General features: G+C 48.0%; 5 protein-coding genes across 5 annotated transcripts; 2 read left to right on the forward strand and 3 right to left on the reverse strand.

The window, feature by feature from the left end:
- Nucleotides 1–1,271: 1,271 nt before the first annotated feature.
- On the forward strand, nt 1,272–3,429 carry rglB (polysaccharide lyase family 4 protein; the record flags this gene model as incomplete). Its single annotated transcript, XM_056900042.1, has 4 exons — nt 1,272–1,929; nt 1,998–2,089; nt 2,150–2,164; nt 2,212–3,429. The coding sequence occupies 4 exons, from the start codon at nt 1,272–1,274 to the stop codon at nt 3,427–3,429; spliced, it is 1,983 nt and encodes a 660-aa protein (XP_056748710.1).
- Nucleotides 3,430–4,016: 587 nt separating this feature from the next.
- N7537_008989 (hydrophobin family protein) lies at nt 4,017–4,545 on the reverse strand (the record flags this gene model as incomplete). The annotated part of the gene is made up of 3 exons (XM_056900043.1): nt 4,017–4,073; nt 4,127–4,212; nt 4,266–4,545. The coding sequence occupies 3 exons, from the start codon at nt 4,543–4,545 to the stop codon at nt 4,017–4,019; spliced, it is 423 nt and encodes a 140-aa protein (XP_056748711.1).
- A 1,014-nt stretch (nt 4,546–5,559) lies between these two features.
- Nucleotides 5,560–8,209, reverse strand: N7537_008990 (ferric reductase family protein; the record flags this gene model as incomplete). Its single annotated transcript, XM_056900044.1, has 7 exons — nt 5,560–6,658; nt 6,711–6,832; nt 6,893–6,945; nt 7,007–7,236; nt 7,291–7,632; nt 7,683–7,723; nt 7,784–8,209. The coding sequence occupies 7 exons, from the start codon at nt 8,207–8,209 to the stop codon at nt 5,560–5,562; spliced, it is 2,313 nt and encodes a 770-aa protein (XP_056748712.1).
- Nucleotides 8,210–9,253: 1,044 nt separating this feature from the next.
- Nucleotides 9,254–11,101, forward strand: N7537_008991 (putative transcription regulator (RTG2); the record flags this gene model as incomplete). The annotated part of the gene is made up of 2 exons (XM_056900045.1): nt 9,254–9,324; nt 9,412–11,101. The coding sequence occupies 2 exons, from the start codon at nt 9,254–9,256 to the stop codon at nt 11,099–11,101; spliced, it is 1,761 nt and encodes a 586-aa protein (XP_056748713.1).
- Nucleotides 11,102–12,174: 1,073 nt separating this feature from the next.
- On the reverse strand, nt 12,175–13,914 carry N7537_008992 (sialidase family protein; the record flags this gene model as incomplete). The annotated part of the gene is made up of 1 exon (XM_056900046.1): nt 12,175–13,914. The coding sequence occupies one exon, from the start codon at nt 13,912–13,914 to the stop codon at nt 12,175–12,177; it is 1,740 nt and encodes a 579-aa protein (XP_056748714.1).
- Nucleotides 13,915–14,314: the final 400 nt, after the last annotated feature.

Here is a 14,314-nt window from a genome sequence, read left to right on the forward strand (position 1 = left end):
TGTGATCTTACAAATCCATATAGTTGTCGGCAAACATTTAGACAGACACCAACCTGACTAGCCCGTTCTTGTCTACTCTCCGGCAAATGTTGTGAGAATCGTGGGCATCTACCTCTGATTACCGAAACTCGGCCCGGCATGACTTGCCCCTGGATTTACGAATGCGCTCTAAGAACCAATCGCTCATAGGTCCACTAACTTGTTCCCTCAAGAGACAACTGATAATAATAACAATGTATAGTAATCCAATCTGCTGAGCATCGAAGTCAAACTTTCCCCCAAACGCGATAGGCATTTCAACAATCAAGGCAAGATTGCCATAGCAGAAGGTAATAACATGGGCGCATGCTATAATCAGAACGCTTGGATACTTCGCCAGAGAGAACGGTGCCACGAAATGGAGAGGTTTAATAAAATAAAAGCTGATCTTCCGTGGAATTAGCTTACTCCAGAATCCAGTTTCTTTGCGCTCGTTGTCGGGATATAGATGCTCTCATCGCCAATCGCAAGATAAACCAAAAACTGGCAAAAGTTCAGGATACCACCGATCCAAAAGATCCACCGAACATGAATATGTTTGATCACGAATCCCATAAAGAATGGACTTGCTGGAGTACCACTGGTCATCACAGCCTAGCTATTCCCCCCCGGTGCTCGGGTTCAGATAGCTGTTACTACACTGCTTTACCAATGCAGGGGAAGAGATCAGAAAGGCAGTCAGAACTCTAGCCATTTGTCCACCGTAGAAGCCAAACTGAATGTGTTGCCTAAAATATCAGGCAATAAAATCGTCTGCCCTCCGGGCCTCTCCTTGCTTTATTTTTTCTTTCCCCATTTATCCCATATCCCATTTCTCTCCCGCTGTTGTTGACCAAATATTGTCATACTTTGACAGGTGAGAATATCCCATTTTAGAACAATTTCGGGTGAACAATGACCGAGCAATTTCTCCGTTCTCCGTCAAACCCCCCCGGCATCCCCGGACTTCCCCATATAATCTCCCCCCGGTGGGGTTGATGTGGAGAGAGTTTCCCCTATCTTAAACTTGAAGGTGATTGGTATGATTCATGACGGATTTCCAATCCATTGGCGGATCTCAGAGTCCGTGTGCGAAGAGAAATGTAATTGGAATGGAACTGTTCTCGACTTCCATAAGCAGTCGGCTTGTTCGGGGCATTGATTTCCCGACATTTTGAGATCATTTATAAAGACAAGGTAGCATTTCATGGCGACGACAGTGTCAAAAAGGACACCAATTTCCAACGCCTCACATGCGGGCTTCCTTTTTGACAGCCTTGACGGCGGGGGCCGCTGCTGCCACGGCGCTACACGTCGCAGAAAACCAGACCTACATCACCCTCGCCAATGATCGTCTCACAGCTGTTCTTCAGAAGAGTGTTGGCCAGATCATCGATCTCACTCTCGATGGCCAGGACCTATTGGGTGCTCAGTCAGGATCCACTGGAATAGGGCCCTATCTTGACTGTTACTGTATCCCTTCGGGATTCTACGCAGCTGGTGCCACATCCCCGAGCATGGAGGTAGTCCAGGGTACAGATTCAACAGGGACCAAATATGCAGGCATGATTTTGAGTGACACATATACTCCCACGGGTCAACAATTCCAACAGTACTGGTTCCTACGCGATGGCGAGACTGGATTGCATATGTTCAGCCGACTGGCCTACCACAATGAGACCACACCTTACCTTCGCAACTTGCAGGAGTTCCGAACCTTGTTTCGCCCAAATAGTGATCTCTGGACGCACCTGACGTCTAGTGAGGTCCAGACGGCGCCCCTGCCAAGCAAGGACGCCATTTCGAAGCAGGTGGTGGTTCAAGATGCAACGTGGACATTCAACAACACGCCCGGCGATGCGTACTACACCCAGTTCTCTGAGTACTTTACTAAATATACATTCTCAAACCGTATGCTCGATCTCCTGTCGTCTTGGGTCACTGATTGGTGCATTGGCTAAATTATGGTCTCATTTTAGAATGGAGAAATAATACTGTTCACGGTCTCTATGCCGATGGCAGCACCTCAAATGGGGCAACATATGGAGCATGGCTGGTCATGAATACCAAGGTTGGTTATATTGCTTCAATCTTCACCGAGATCGAACTCCATCTAACAAATTTGTTCTAGGATACATATTATGGTGTAAGCAATATCGAGCACAGTGGGACGCCGGAGCTGACATCTCTTAGGGTCCACTCCATTCTGACTTGACAGTGGACGGTATTGTTTATAATTATATCGTATCAAACCATCATGGAGAGGGCACGCCGAACATCACAAATGGATTTGATCGAACTTTTGGTCCGCAATTTTACCTTTTCAATGGCGGCAAGGGCTCGGCATCTCTCCATGAGCTGAGATCTGAGGCAGAAGAAATCGCGAATCCCCACTGGAACGCTGCATTCTATGATTCAATTGCAAAGCATGTCGTTGGTTATGCTCCCTCGAGCCAGCGAGGCAGTGTCAAGGGAACCGTGAAACTTCCCAAGGGTGCCGTTCGCCCAATTGCTATTCTCACTGTCGACGGTCAATACTTCCAAGATAACAGCGCCGTTCCAAGCTCCTATCAGTACTGGACCGATATCAATGAGGATGGAAGCCTCAGCATTGATCGTGTTAAAGAAGGGAAATACCGACTCACGGTCTATGCAGAGGGCATTTTTGGTGACTTTGTGCGCGACGGAATCATCATTCGTGCAGGAAAGCAAACTTCACTGCATGATATTTGGAAGCAGGAGTCGGCAGGGACAGAGGTCTGGCGAATTGGAATTCCCGACAAGTCCTCGGGCGAGTTCCGACGTGGCAATGTGAGAGATCCGACTCATCCGCTTCATCCTCCCGAGCATCTTATCTATTGGGGAGCTTATGACTGGCGTGCCGATTTCCCTGATGGTATCAATTACACCGTCGGTACTAGTGACCCTGCAACTGATTTTAACTCTGCCCATTGGTCGGTCTTCGGGCCAACGGCAAAGGATTCCCACATCGAGTATGACACAACAAACGACTGGAACATCCATTTCAAGCTCAACTCGAAGCAATTAAACAAGCGTAAAACAGCCACATTGACATTACAATTAGCGGCTGCAAAGACCGCAGCAGGCAACACGGATGTGTGGAACCCGGTCGAGCCATACAACAATTTGTCACTAGAAAGCTATATAAACAATCAGGCAGATCCCTTGACTCTCGTCGTTGGGTTCAACCAATCCAGCAGCTGTATTGTGCGGTCTGCTGTAAGCTGCTACCAGGTTGGGTCAAGAATGGAGTTCCCTGCGGATTGGTTACATGTCGGAGACAATGTGTTGCGATTGCATTTACCTTTCAACGCAACGGATACAGAGACTGCCATTCTCCCGGCCACTGTTTATGTGCAATACGATGCTATCCGGCTAGAGCTCAAGTAATATAGCTCTGTCATGACGTGTTGCCCTTTCAAAACCAGCCAAATCAAACTCATATTTATTCGTTTACATTGGCCATGGTAGTTGGGTTTCATTGGGACTCTTGCCTTAATCGGTCAGCAAATAAAGCAGTCCTTGTTGCCTGATATACATCCTCACAGCAAGTCTAATACATCAAATGGAATAATGATCGAAGGGCTCTGTTCGACCTACACAGATTAGTGGATAGAATCAGGCTCCCTCCTTCGAGAATAATTTAAAATAAAGACACTGTACATGGAATATATCAAGATAAGGGCCTTATTTTCTCAATAGAAATAAATACACATGGTTAAAGCCCCAGAGGCTGGTGACAAACGAAAGGCAAATGAATGGCAAGATCCGCTTTCGAGAACAGTGATCTCACAAATTTGAGAACGCTGGCCTAACAAGACTGGATAATAGAGGCCCTCGAAGATGCAAGTGTACATATGTGTTCCGTACTGGTATCCGTTTTGAGCCTTTCCCGCAGAGACCGCCGTAATTGACAAGTTTGATGGTTCTCGGTGATATTTCCACGACGGAAAAGGCTGCACTGGATGAAATGCAATTTACAGAAGGCTGCCAAAGCTGACACAAGGGACGGCGACTCCAACGGCGTTGCCATTCTATTGAAATTAGTGACTCTGTTCCTCTTCCATCGTCTTGCGGGAGCACATACAGCCTGAGAGTTGGAGTTCTGGCAGCAGCCAACGGTCTGTTGGCAGTTCTTCTTGAGGAAGTCGGTCAGGCCAGCAGCACCAAGGACTACAATATGGTCAGTCTCAACTTCAGTTCAGTGGAGTAGATAAACCACTTACCAGAGACGGGGATGTCAAGCTGAGTGCAACCCTGGCCAAGGCCGAGACCCTCGCTACCAATGGCACCGAGGACGTTGGAGAGGGCACCAATGTTGTTCTGGCTAATACCCTCGCTCTTGTTGATCTTGTTGCAGCAAGACATCTTGGCGCCATTACCACACTTGTTCACTGCATCCTCGACCTCGTTATTGGATTGAGGAGCAACGCCGGCGGCAGAGCCCGAGCCAGGCAGGGCCATGGCGGTAGCAGCGAATATGAAGGCAGGGACGAAGAACTTCATTTTGATAAAGATTTTGAAGAAGGCAAGAAGCGATTGAAGAAGGTTGGTAGATTGAGGGAGAGTAGGAGACTGAAGATGAGAGAGTTGAATAATGGATGAAGAACGACCACTGGAAAGATCATGCCTTTTATAACTCTTCTGGTTCTCTTTCTGCTCTCTCGGCTTTCCCCTTCATGCTTCTGAGGCAAGAAACCCCCTATTCTCTCCTAGCATCTGAGCTCCTAACACTGCAGGGAAGTGGATGCTCTCGTGAATTTTTCTTTCGGCCAGCAGAATAGGGCTTGGCCAACATGAATTATCGACTTTCAGGTGATCCATACTCAAAGATAGGCGTGTATATGGGGTATGCATAAATGTGTCTGGGTTTTCCCCTGCCGATCAACGGGCCTTGCCGTTGTGTTCCCCGGACGCCGACGGGAAGGGATGTGTACAGGTGCATATGGAGGTTGGTGCAACCTAAAAGTCGGGGTGCTAATTTTGATATTCGGCATGTGGAGTAGTGTTATTTGCTTTTTTGCTTTTGACCTTGCGTGTGACGTCTCGGTTCTTCCCGGGAGTGGATTGCTCAGTTGATGAATCTGATCCATCACTTCCCAACACACCGATCTTCATTTTGTTGAGTGAGTGAATTATATTTATGTGTTTAAACATTTGACAGGTCAAATTAGCATTGTTGGTTCGATTTAAAAATCGATAGTGGCATGCGTAGCGCAGGAATCTCCTTCGTTGTGCATGACGCACCCATTTCAGCCACCAACAACCACAACTGCATCCCCAGATCGGTAGCTCGAATGACAATTCAGTGATCCCTCGAGTCTGGGGAAAGCCATGGCGGAAACCTAAAGCCATCAAACCCCTGTCTGAAGTCACCACATACAACTGTACGGGCAAAATATTCTATGTGCATATCTAACAAAGAAGAGGTCAATTTCTGACCTTGGGAATATTTACATAATTCATTAGTATATGCATGGCGTCATGTATTCCTCACAAAGTTCGCATATAGCCCCTTGCCTACCACGTAAAAGACTCCTCCACAAATTTAATAGAGCGGTAGCCTTGTCGCATCGCGAGATGGGTGGCAGCGCGTGCTTCATCCGCCATTCTTGACGGGCCACATACGAGGATCGCAAGGGTAGTACCAGCTGAGCATGCATCGCAGGCCCGGCTCATGATCAGGGATTGGAGGTGGGGTCGACCTAACTGAATATCGACTCCAAGATCGGTAGGCTCTTCGGCGGACGGAGTGGAATCACGCGTAGCGTAGAAAGAGGCATTGAAGTCCTCTCGTTTGAGGGCGTGCTTAAGTTCCTGGCGAGAGACATCTTGAATGAACGCCGCCTGTTTGGTGGTCCAAACAAGCTCCATGTCACGTACTCTTGTTTTCTCATTTTCGAGCCTTCCGTCCCAGTCTTCAACAGACCGGCGGAGATGATCTTGAATATAAGGCACAGCCGACGCTATTCCCGTCCCACCCACGATGATCAAGACTGATTCATACCTCCACAGTGGAAAGGTTTCTCCATAAGGGCCTTCAAGAAGAATGGTTGTTTCGCTTGTCTTGTCTGGTGAGCTCAGACATTGCTGGCGCAACAGTTTGGTCCAACCGTCATACGGACGGACCCAGAAAGTCAATTTCAACTTCAATTCTCCTTCACTCGGAGTGCCACTCTCTGAGTTGCCTTGGTAATCTCGCTCGGAGGCACCGCCTGCAAGAAGTGGCACATGCGAAACATCGAGCGAGTTGATCGGCTTTCCCTCGGATGTCGATACCAATGACATCGGGTCCCCTATTTCGTAAGACCAAGCTCCAATGGTAAACGGATGGCTCTCCCAGCCGGTAACCCGGAATGGCTGGTATAAAAAGTAGTACTGTCCAGGTGAAGGTTGTAGCGAAGGTATTCCAGGTGTGACCTCCAACCGCACCACGTCGGCCGTTTCGTCGTAAACCATGCGGCTCGCAGAAACCTTTACAAGTCTTCTGTTTGAAATATTCACGTGAAGGTTACAATAACACAACCGCACAATTCGAAGGAAGCGATCAATAAGCCATATCGCTACCGAGGGCCACAGGTACTTCCAGTATTCGTTGCCTTCAAATACAACTGTGTGGCTGCCAAATGTTAGAAATATGTGCGAAAGTCTAGTCTAGGGTGAGTACTCACTAGAAGCACGCGACAAGAGTGAGAACCGAAAGCACGACATGAGCAATCAAGAAGAGCTCATATGTCGCAATGCGAATCCGATCCAATGAGGTGATCAGCAGCAGAATCATTACGAATGTGCCCTAATATGACGGGAGCATTAGAGATCGACCAACTTGAGATCAGCCAGACTAGCAGCCTACCAAAATACCCCATAAAACATAGGTCTTGGACATCCCCCTCCAAGCTTTGCCCGCTGCGATTTTCAACTGTAAGTATTCTGATCTAAATTGAAAAGTCAAGTGGCCAGGACTTACTTTGAATAAACATGACAACGTAAAGGATAGAGTGCACTATTGCCTGTACCGTAGCCACCCGAGCCACATGACGATGGAATATATTGAACGATGCAAAGCTCCATCCGGTAGCCCACAGGAAAATATTATTTCGTCCACCAAAGAGCCATAAAAGAGGCAAATTCGCAAATGACATGATCCCAGTACGGTCTGCAGAATAACGCAGGATCTGGCTGGGGACATCTGGCCAGCTTGACTATCTGTCAGCATTTTCCATATCTCACTCCCACGGGCTCGGTACGTACTAGATATTTCCAGGAAAAGTGTGATACCCCACGACACTCAGTACGATGCTGATCATCCAAAATCCCACGACTACAAGCGCCTCGACTCTGGTGGAGAATGTGAACCCTAGCAGGTGTCGACCATGTGTCGTTGCTAAAGGCGCTGGAATCATCAGATGAGTCTGGATCCAGTGAAGACCTGTCCCCACCAACGGGATATTTTCTAACAACTTTATGAGAGGATACACATTGGATTCGAGTGCACATTCTGCACGGCGTTGTTGGCGGTGGAATAACCAATCACTGAGGCGATAGACCATCCCCAGTGACAGTATACCACCCCAATATGCGTAGCCAACATAACTGAACAGTCAATATATGGATGCATTCTTTGCCAGCTTGAACAGACTTACCCAAATGCATGATGTGACCAAGTTTCAAATTCCCAGGATTTCTAAGACATTGATAAGCCTTAGTGTTATTATATTCCAAGGAATTCTAGAGGGTCTCTCACAAGTGTATTGAACATTAGGCCAAAGTAAGACGCGGAAAGAAGGACAGGTGCATCCGCCGGTTCGCCTCGGGGCAACTCTTGATAGTCAACCCTTTTCATATTCTTTATTGCATCCTCTGTCAGATTTTCGGCGACGGCTTCTCTCGACAACAGCTCTAGGTTCCCAAATTCTTGGCACTGCTCAGCCAGCTGGGTCAGCCCTACCGCCCGTTCCCGCTCATTACAATATATTTCGGATGCGGCGTATATCGATGCGACTTTGAGCGGATTCTGGCATTGCGATTCCCATCTTCTTTTGCCTGTTGCGGGAACTCCAACAAAAGATATGTAGTTGTATGCCGTGTAGACAGCTGTCACACACAGCTCGTCCTCGGAGTTGGCCCAGACACCATGGGCGAGTGCAATTACCAACCAACGGAGCAACATAACGAGTCCCCAAATCGCATGCCAGTCTGGGGGTGAGGGAGGAAACGGCGGAAGAGGAAACGCGGAGCACCGGCTGTAAACCGATAATCGCACTAATCAGGTGGACCCATGTGGATCAGCGAAGTCTCTGAGCGGTTGGACCCTTGGATCTTGTCGGACCAAAATTCGCAAGGGGACCAGAAGAAGGGATGATGTGGATTATGACACAAAGTTATCCAAGAGAACTAGAAAGAAAGAAAAGAAAAGAAAAGAAAAAAAGAGAGAAACCGAGTTGATGTGTGGGGAATTTCGGAAACCCCTTAGAACTTAGGCGTCTTATCTGATCTGATTGATTAGACAACGGCCACGTGACACCATGATTGGCTTAGCCGGTCCCGGTCGGAATTTCAAGTGAACAGCCGGATATTTATAGAGTACTCTGTTGGTACTTAATGTTGTTTTGAAAGTGGTTTAAGTACATCTTTACTCTACTTATGAAATGTGGTTATTATCCTTTTCTGTTGTATAAATTTGTAGATACTATGATAACGTGGGTAATATATAAAGTATGGGGGGTGCAAAGTCAGCATTTGCAACACCAGTCAGATTATATCCACCAAAGTCTCCCATAGCCAAAGTCCCTAATAATTTATTTTACGTACATCGTGCCCCAAATCAGAAATCAAATCAAAGAATCTTGAAAGAAGTTGACTATGAATTAATCTCCTTTAATCTACGATGTGCTCGATATATCCGACCACAATGGATTTGAATGGATATAGAAGAGATTGGAATGGAATATGCCTTTTAAAAGGCCATCAGCATTATGTTTGAATAAACAGAATAAACAGAATAAACATAATGTACTTGGAAGCTACTCCGTACATATAGCACATCCACCATTATGCGGCAGAACAGCGGGCGGTCGAGAATGATGATGTCACGCGGGATTTTTTCCCACCTGGGCAGAGAGCTATCCGTAGCTGAAATCCAGCAAATGTGCAACGTACACCCGGGCAACTTCAACTGGTCGCCTTAATGGGAGGAGGAAGCCAAATTCCAACAATGAATGGCCAAAAGGTGCCATCTGATCCTGGGCAGAATGTCTACCTTCATGCGGTGGTCGATTTGGGCAGGTAAGCAGACCAAATCCACCTTTCCGGTGTCCTTTCAAGGTGCCCGGGTGGCAATTGTTCACTGATTCAAAAAAATAAAAATTGCAGTAATGGCATACGTTGTTCGATCTCAGACCTCTCACCCCCAACCACCCGTATCATCCCTACTGTACATTTTCATCGGGTTAACGTCTCGCTCTACGAGGCTCAGGTGGACCCCGACTCAGGCAGCCGAATCCCCATTCCACAGCATGTCATCGACCGAATTGTCAGTGCGATAGTTCGTTTTCAGATTGTATGCGTGGAGATTGGAGTTCCTGCTCAGAACATTCGGATCATCGCCACGGAAGCAACTCGTACTGCTATCAATGCTTCTGCGTTCATCGGCGCTATCCACCACAAAACCGGGATTTCGGTGGAAGCATTACGAAAGGAGGAGGAAGGAATCATCGGAGCATGGGGTATTGCCAGCAGCTTTTCAGACGTGGAGGGACTCGCCCTTGATTTGGGGGGTGGGAGCATGCAGATGACTTGGATCACGTCGCATGCGGGTAATGTGCATATGAGTTCCCAAGGATCAGTCAGCTTTCCCTACGGAGCAGCTGCATTGACACAGAAACTGGCAAACCTCAAACGGGGCAAAAATAAAGAGGAAGCGCACAAAGCTCGGGAGCAATTCCGCGAGGAAATGGCAGGTAACTTCCGCGCCGCTTTTGATACCCTCAATGTTCCTGAACACCTCGTGCAAAGGGCGCGAGAGCAAGGGGGCTTTCCTCTATACCTCTCAGGGGGAGGATTTCGGGGATGGGGCTATCTTCTGTTGTACCTGCACCAGACAAAAGGCCAAAGTTACCCCATTTCGATTATTAATGGGTATTCCGCACCTAAAAAAGACTTCGAGGACACCGAAGCTCTCAAAGAGGTGGCTCGGACGGCGCACGAGATCTTCCGGGTCTCCGACCGGCGACGCAAGCAAGTGCCTTCGGTGGCGTTCTTAGTCAATACCCTGGCTGAATCGTTACCACATGGAATCAAAGAAGCCCATTTCTGCCAAGGCGGAGTACGGGAAGGAGTGCTATTCCGTGATATGCTCCCGGTTATCCGCCAGCAGGATCCCTTGGAGGTTGCCACGGCCCGTTATGCGCCTTCATCGGCCGAGGCGCTGGCCGCTTTACTGTTGGCGGCCCTCCCTCGACCATCCGCCAGCCGATCGTTCCCGTCTTCCATCACTCTTCACCTTATTCAGGCTTTTGCCAATGCCCTCTATTATCACGCCACAATGTCCAAAGAACTCTCTTCTAGTGCCGCACTATATAGTACTAGCACTGGGATCCTAGCCTCCACGCATGGTATTCCACATGCCCACCGTGCTCTTCTGGCACTGATGCTCCAGGAGCGTTACGGTGGAGAATTGCCACCCAGAGACATGGATCTGAAGACCCACCTTCAGGGAATTTTGACACCAGAGGAGGTTTGGTGGACCCGTTATCTCGGAAAAGTCGGCCTCGTCCTAAGCCAGCTGTACCCAACCGGGTCTATCGATACCTCTAAGCCTCGGATTATTCCCTCGGCGCAATGGAAGAATGGGTTAGGGAAGAGTGGCGAGAAAGAAGGCCTCGACTTAACAATTGCCATCCAGGAAGTTGCATATGACCCGTCTCACCTGAAAGAAGAGCTCGAAAATGACGTGCAGAAAATCCAAAAGGTCGGAAAGCGGAAGAATTGGATTGGTGGACGAAATGGTTGGGGCATCAAAGTGCGTGTCTCAGTGGTAGAAGAAGACTTATTGGCCCGGTAGGTGGAAAAGCACAGGCCGTGGAGTTGGCCCACTTTCTTTCACCTACTGGTAGGATGTAGATCGGTATCCCTGTGACTATTGAATTATCCTAGTCCATACGGGTGGTTGACGAAGAGGCCTTGATAATAGCTTCAAAGACTAGGCAGATCACGGGCGCCGCGACTGATATCTTCCAATGTAAACCCACCGACTCCGAGAATCGCGTCCTACTGGGTCCTACTGGGTGCTGAAACTCAAGATTTGAACTCTTATTAGTCTGCTCCGCAGAGAAACAAGGATACCGCATTCACATTTCTCTATTCCGCTGGCAGTATATAGGGATTTACCTTATCCTTTACAGCTGCGGGTAGTGCTTTGATCTAGAAAAGCCCAGCCAAACCATTGTATGTCGTTGATAATCTACCCTCGTATATATGGAACCATAGAACGTCCACTAGTATGAATCCGGACTTAGTAAGGACTATAGACTTCGTCAATTCCCTTATTATAATATTTTGGGTGCGGTTAATCCAATGAGTAGCGTTCACGAGCCACGGTGGAGATAACAGCTCAATCTCAGAGCTCTGCCGTGGTTGCATCGCCATATGGTTGATATGGTTGATGGTACCGTTATTTTTCCTGGAACGGTGTCCCGGCGTGTGATATCTTCGATGAGCAGATGACTTATTTTAAAACGGTGGGCATTTCCTGTCATAGTAGGCTTCCTCGTTCTCGGTCTCACTGTAATAATAGGCGGGCCGTGTCAAAGAGGAGAAAATAATACAGGAGCAATTTGGAGAGGAATGGTGGGAGTGGCATAAAAAGTACTGCAAGGTTCATTCCATGCATTCTTTGAATCTATCACTCCCGAAACTATACATTAGAAGCGTATGTTTGACTACAAGTGTTTTGCTAAAGTGTAGATGGTGGTAGAAAGAAGTACATAGGTAGCTTCATGCAAATACTTTGTACAATACGTAGGTAACCTAAGATAGAATTACATGTAGGTGTATTAATTAACACTCTAAGCTCTATCCATTCACGCACCAGAGGTTTGTGATATCTGCATATACTCACATACTCAGGCTCATAGTTCAAGTCACAGTTTTAATTTGAACATTGCTGAACCCACCACTGCCGTAGCTGCCAAACAATCCCGCCATACCCCGTCCCAAGCCATCATCGGTGATGGAGAAGCTAGTCTTTGCACCTCCACTTCCGGTCACGGTGGCAACAAGGGTGGCAGACTTCACTGAAAGAGATAGGTGATATTTTTGATTCGCCTTGATGCCACCAGGAACAGACTTTGAGCCCAAAGTAGTTGCTCCTTTGTCGCCCACCCGATACAAGGCCAAGTCGCCACGATTTATATCAATTGCAGCTGTATATCTTGTGATGTTGTTGGGAGCAGTGTATAGATGAGAAGCCCGTGCCAGGAGACCCACTACGCCGGATGAACTCGTCACGATGGCGTCTGCGCTGATCTCGTAGTCTGTCCATCCCGATGAGCCGATGAGAACAATCGTGGCTGGATCAGTAACGGGTGGAAATTTGTACTGATCACCTGAAACGGACCAGATCTCGTCGAAGTCAATCCACCCAGCGTCACCGGTGACTTGAAAGTCAGAGTTGTATGGTAGAATTCCGATGGCCGCTGCACCAGTGCTCTGTTCGCATTGTTCACCTTGGGCAGCCGGTGTCTTCGCCGAATATAAAATTGTTCCGTTTGGCAATGGTAACAAGTTGGGACTGTAATTAACGTTGCAGTTATTTGCTATCGGAACATGCCAAGGTGCCGATGCCCAGTGCCAATCGCCACTGCCGTGGTGCAGATTAACATGGACGACATGCCGATCTTCAACGAGGTAAGGAGGTTTGTGGAAGTAGGGAGCATTGGAAACCCGCCGTTTTGACTGGCTAGATACGATCAACTGCTTCCCCACAGGATCCCAGATACTATACGGGCTCCCGTACGCTCGGACGCCGTCAGGCGAAGAAACAAGCACTCCCTCGTCACTTGCATCCCACGTTACACCGTCTTTGGATGTTTTCCCATGAACGGGGCAAGGTTTGGGATAGTTTCGGCTATCGCACCACTCATAACTCATGAAATACTCTCCATTGCCCATCTTGGCGACGGTCGCCATTCCGGGTCGGAAGGTCTGTTCAGAGCCAACGACGATATCCTTGGGCTTGCTCCACGTGTCACCACCGTCTTTGGAGACAACCTCGACTAGCTTTTGAGAGTGAACTTCGTTTTCGCGTTCATCCGAAAAGACAGCAACGAGGTTGCTCTGGCTATCCAAGAACAAAAATGGTTCCCAAATACCGTGGGAACCGTTGACATTGCCGGGAGCCCACCCCTTCTGCCAAACGCCCACGGGATCCCACGTCTTGCCATGATCTGTAGATCGCCAGGAATAGAAGTCGGTGGCATTTTTGTCCTGCAAATTTCCAACCAAGAGGATGGTACCTTCGGCATACTTCCCAAGCTGCTGAGGGAACTCGAAGAGGAAAGGTTGGTAGTAATGCTGAGTTGGAAGATCACCAGAGGCGACCACAGTTGTCAATGTGCTCCATGTTGTGGCGTTGTTGGCGCTCTCCCGAATAATGTAATCACTCGGCGTATCACCGGTGTACCAGTGTTCAAAAGTAGCGAGGAGCTTGCCATTTGCACCACCTGCATGCTGGAGCTCGATTACGCGTGAATATCCAACTGCTTCATTCTTTTGTGCAGGTTGCCAGAGCGAATCTTGAGCTGCAAGAGTATATTTCGCAAACAGTACACCAAGTGAAATGAGGGTGCGTGCCGTGACGCTACTCAATTTGGCCATAGTGAGTCAGGCCAGTCCGTGAAGAAGAATTGGATGCTAAACCTTCATTCTTTCGATATTTCCGCGACTATTTATCAACACTAGGAGACTCCTTGTTTAGGACTTCCAATATGTTAGGCTTTCCAACTCATCCCCATTGAGTGTAGATCGACATCTGTGTCAATGTGACAATGGTATGTGAGATGAGGCATTTTTTTTAAGACTGGAGGCCTAATATTCAAGCATCAAGCAATAACACAGCATGCTGTGAAGAAAATGCTTATATTTCACTATTCAGGGGCGATTTCGGTTCAAATGGAAGGCCCTGCATATGCCAATCCGCGCCAGGCTTTCTTGAACCAGCCTATGAGAATGAAGTATTGTTTAGCCTAACGGGACGCCTCATAATGGGGCGCCTGAT

Source organism: Penicillium hordei (genome assembly GCF_028827395.1).
Source record: "Penicillium hordei strain IBT 12815 chromosome Unknown utg000005l_segment0_segment0, whole genome shotgun sequence".
Taxonomy (NCBI): domain Eukaryota; kingdom Fungi; phylum Ascomycota; class Eurotiomycetes; order Eurotiales; family Aspergillaceae; genus Penicillium; species Penicillium hordei.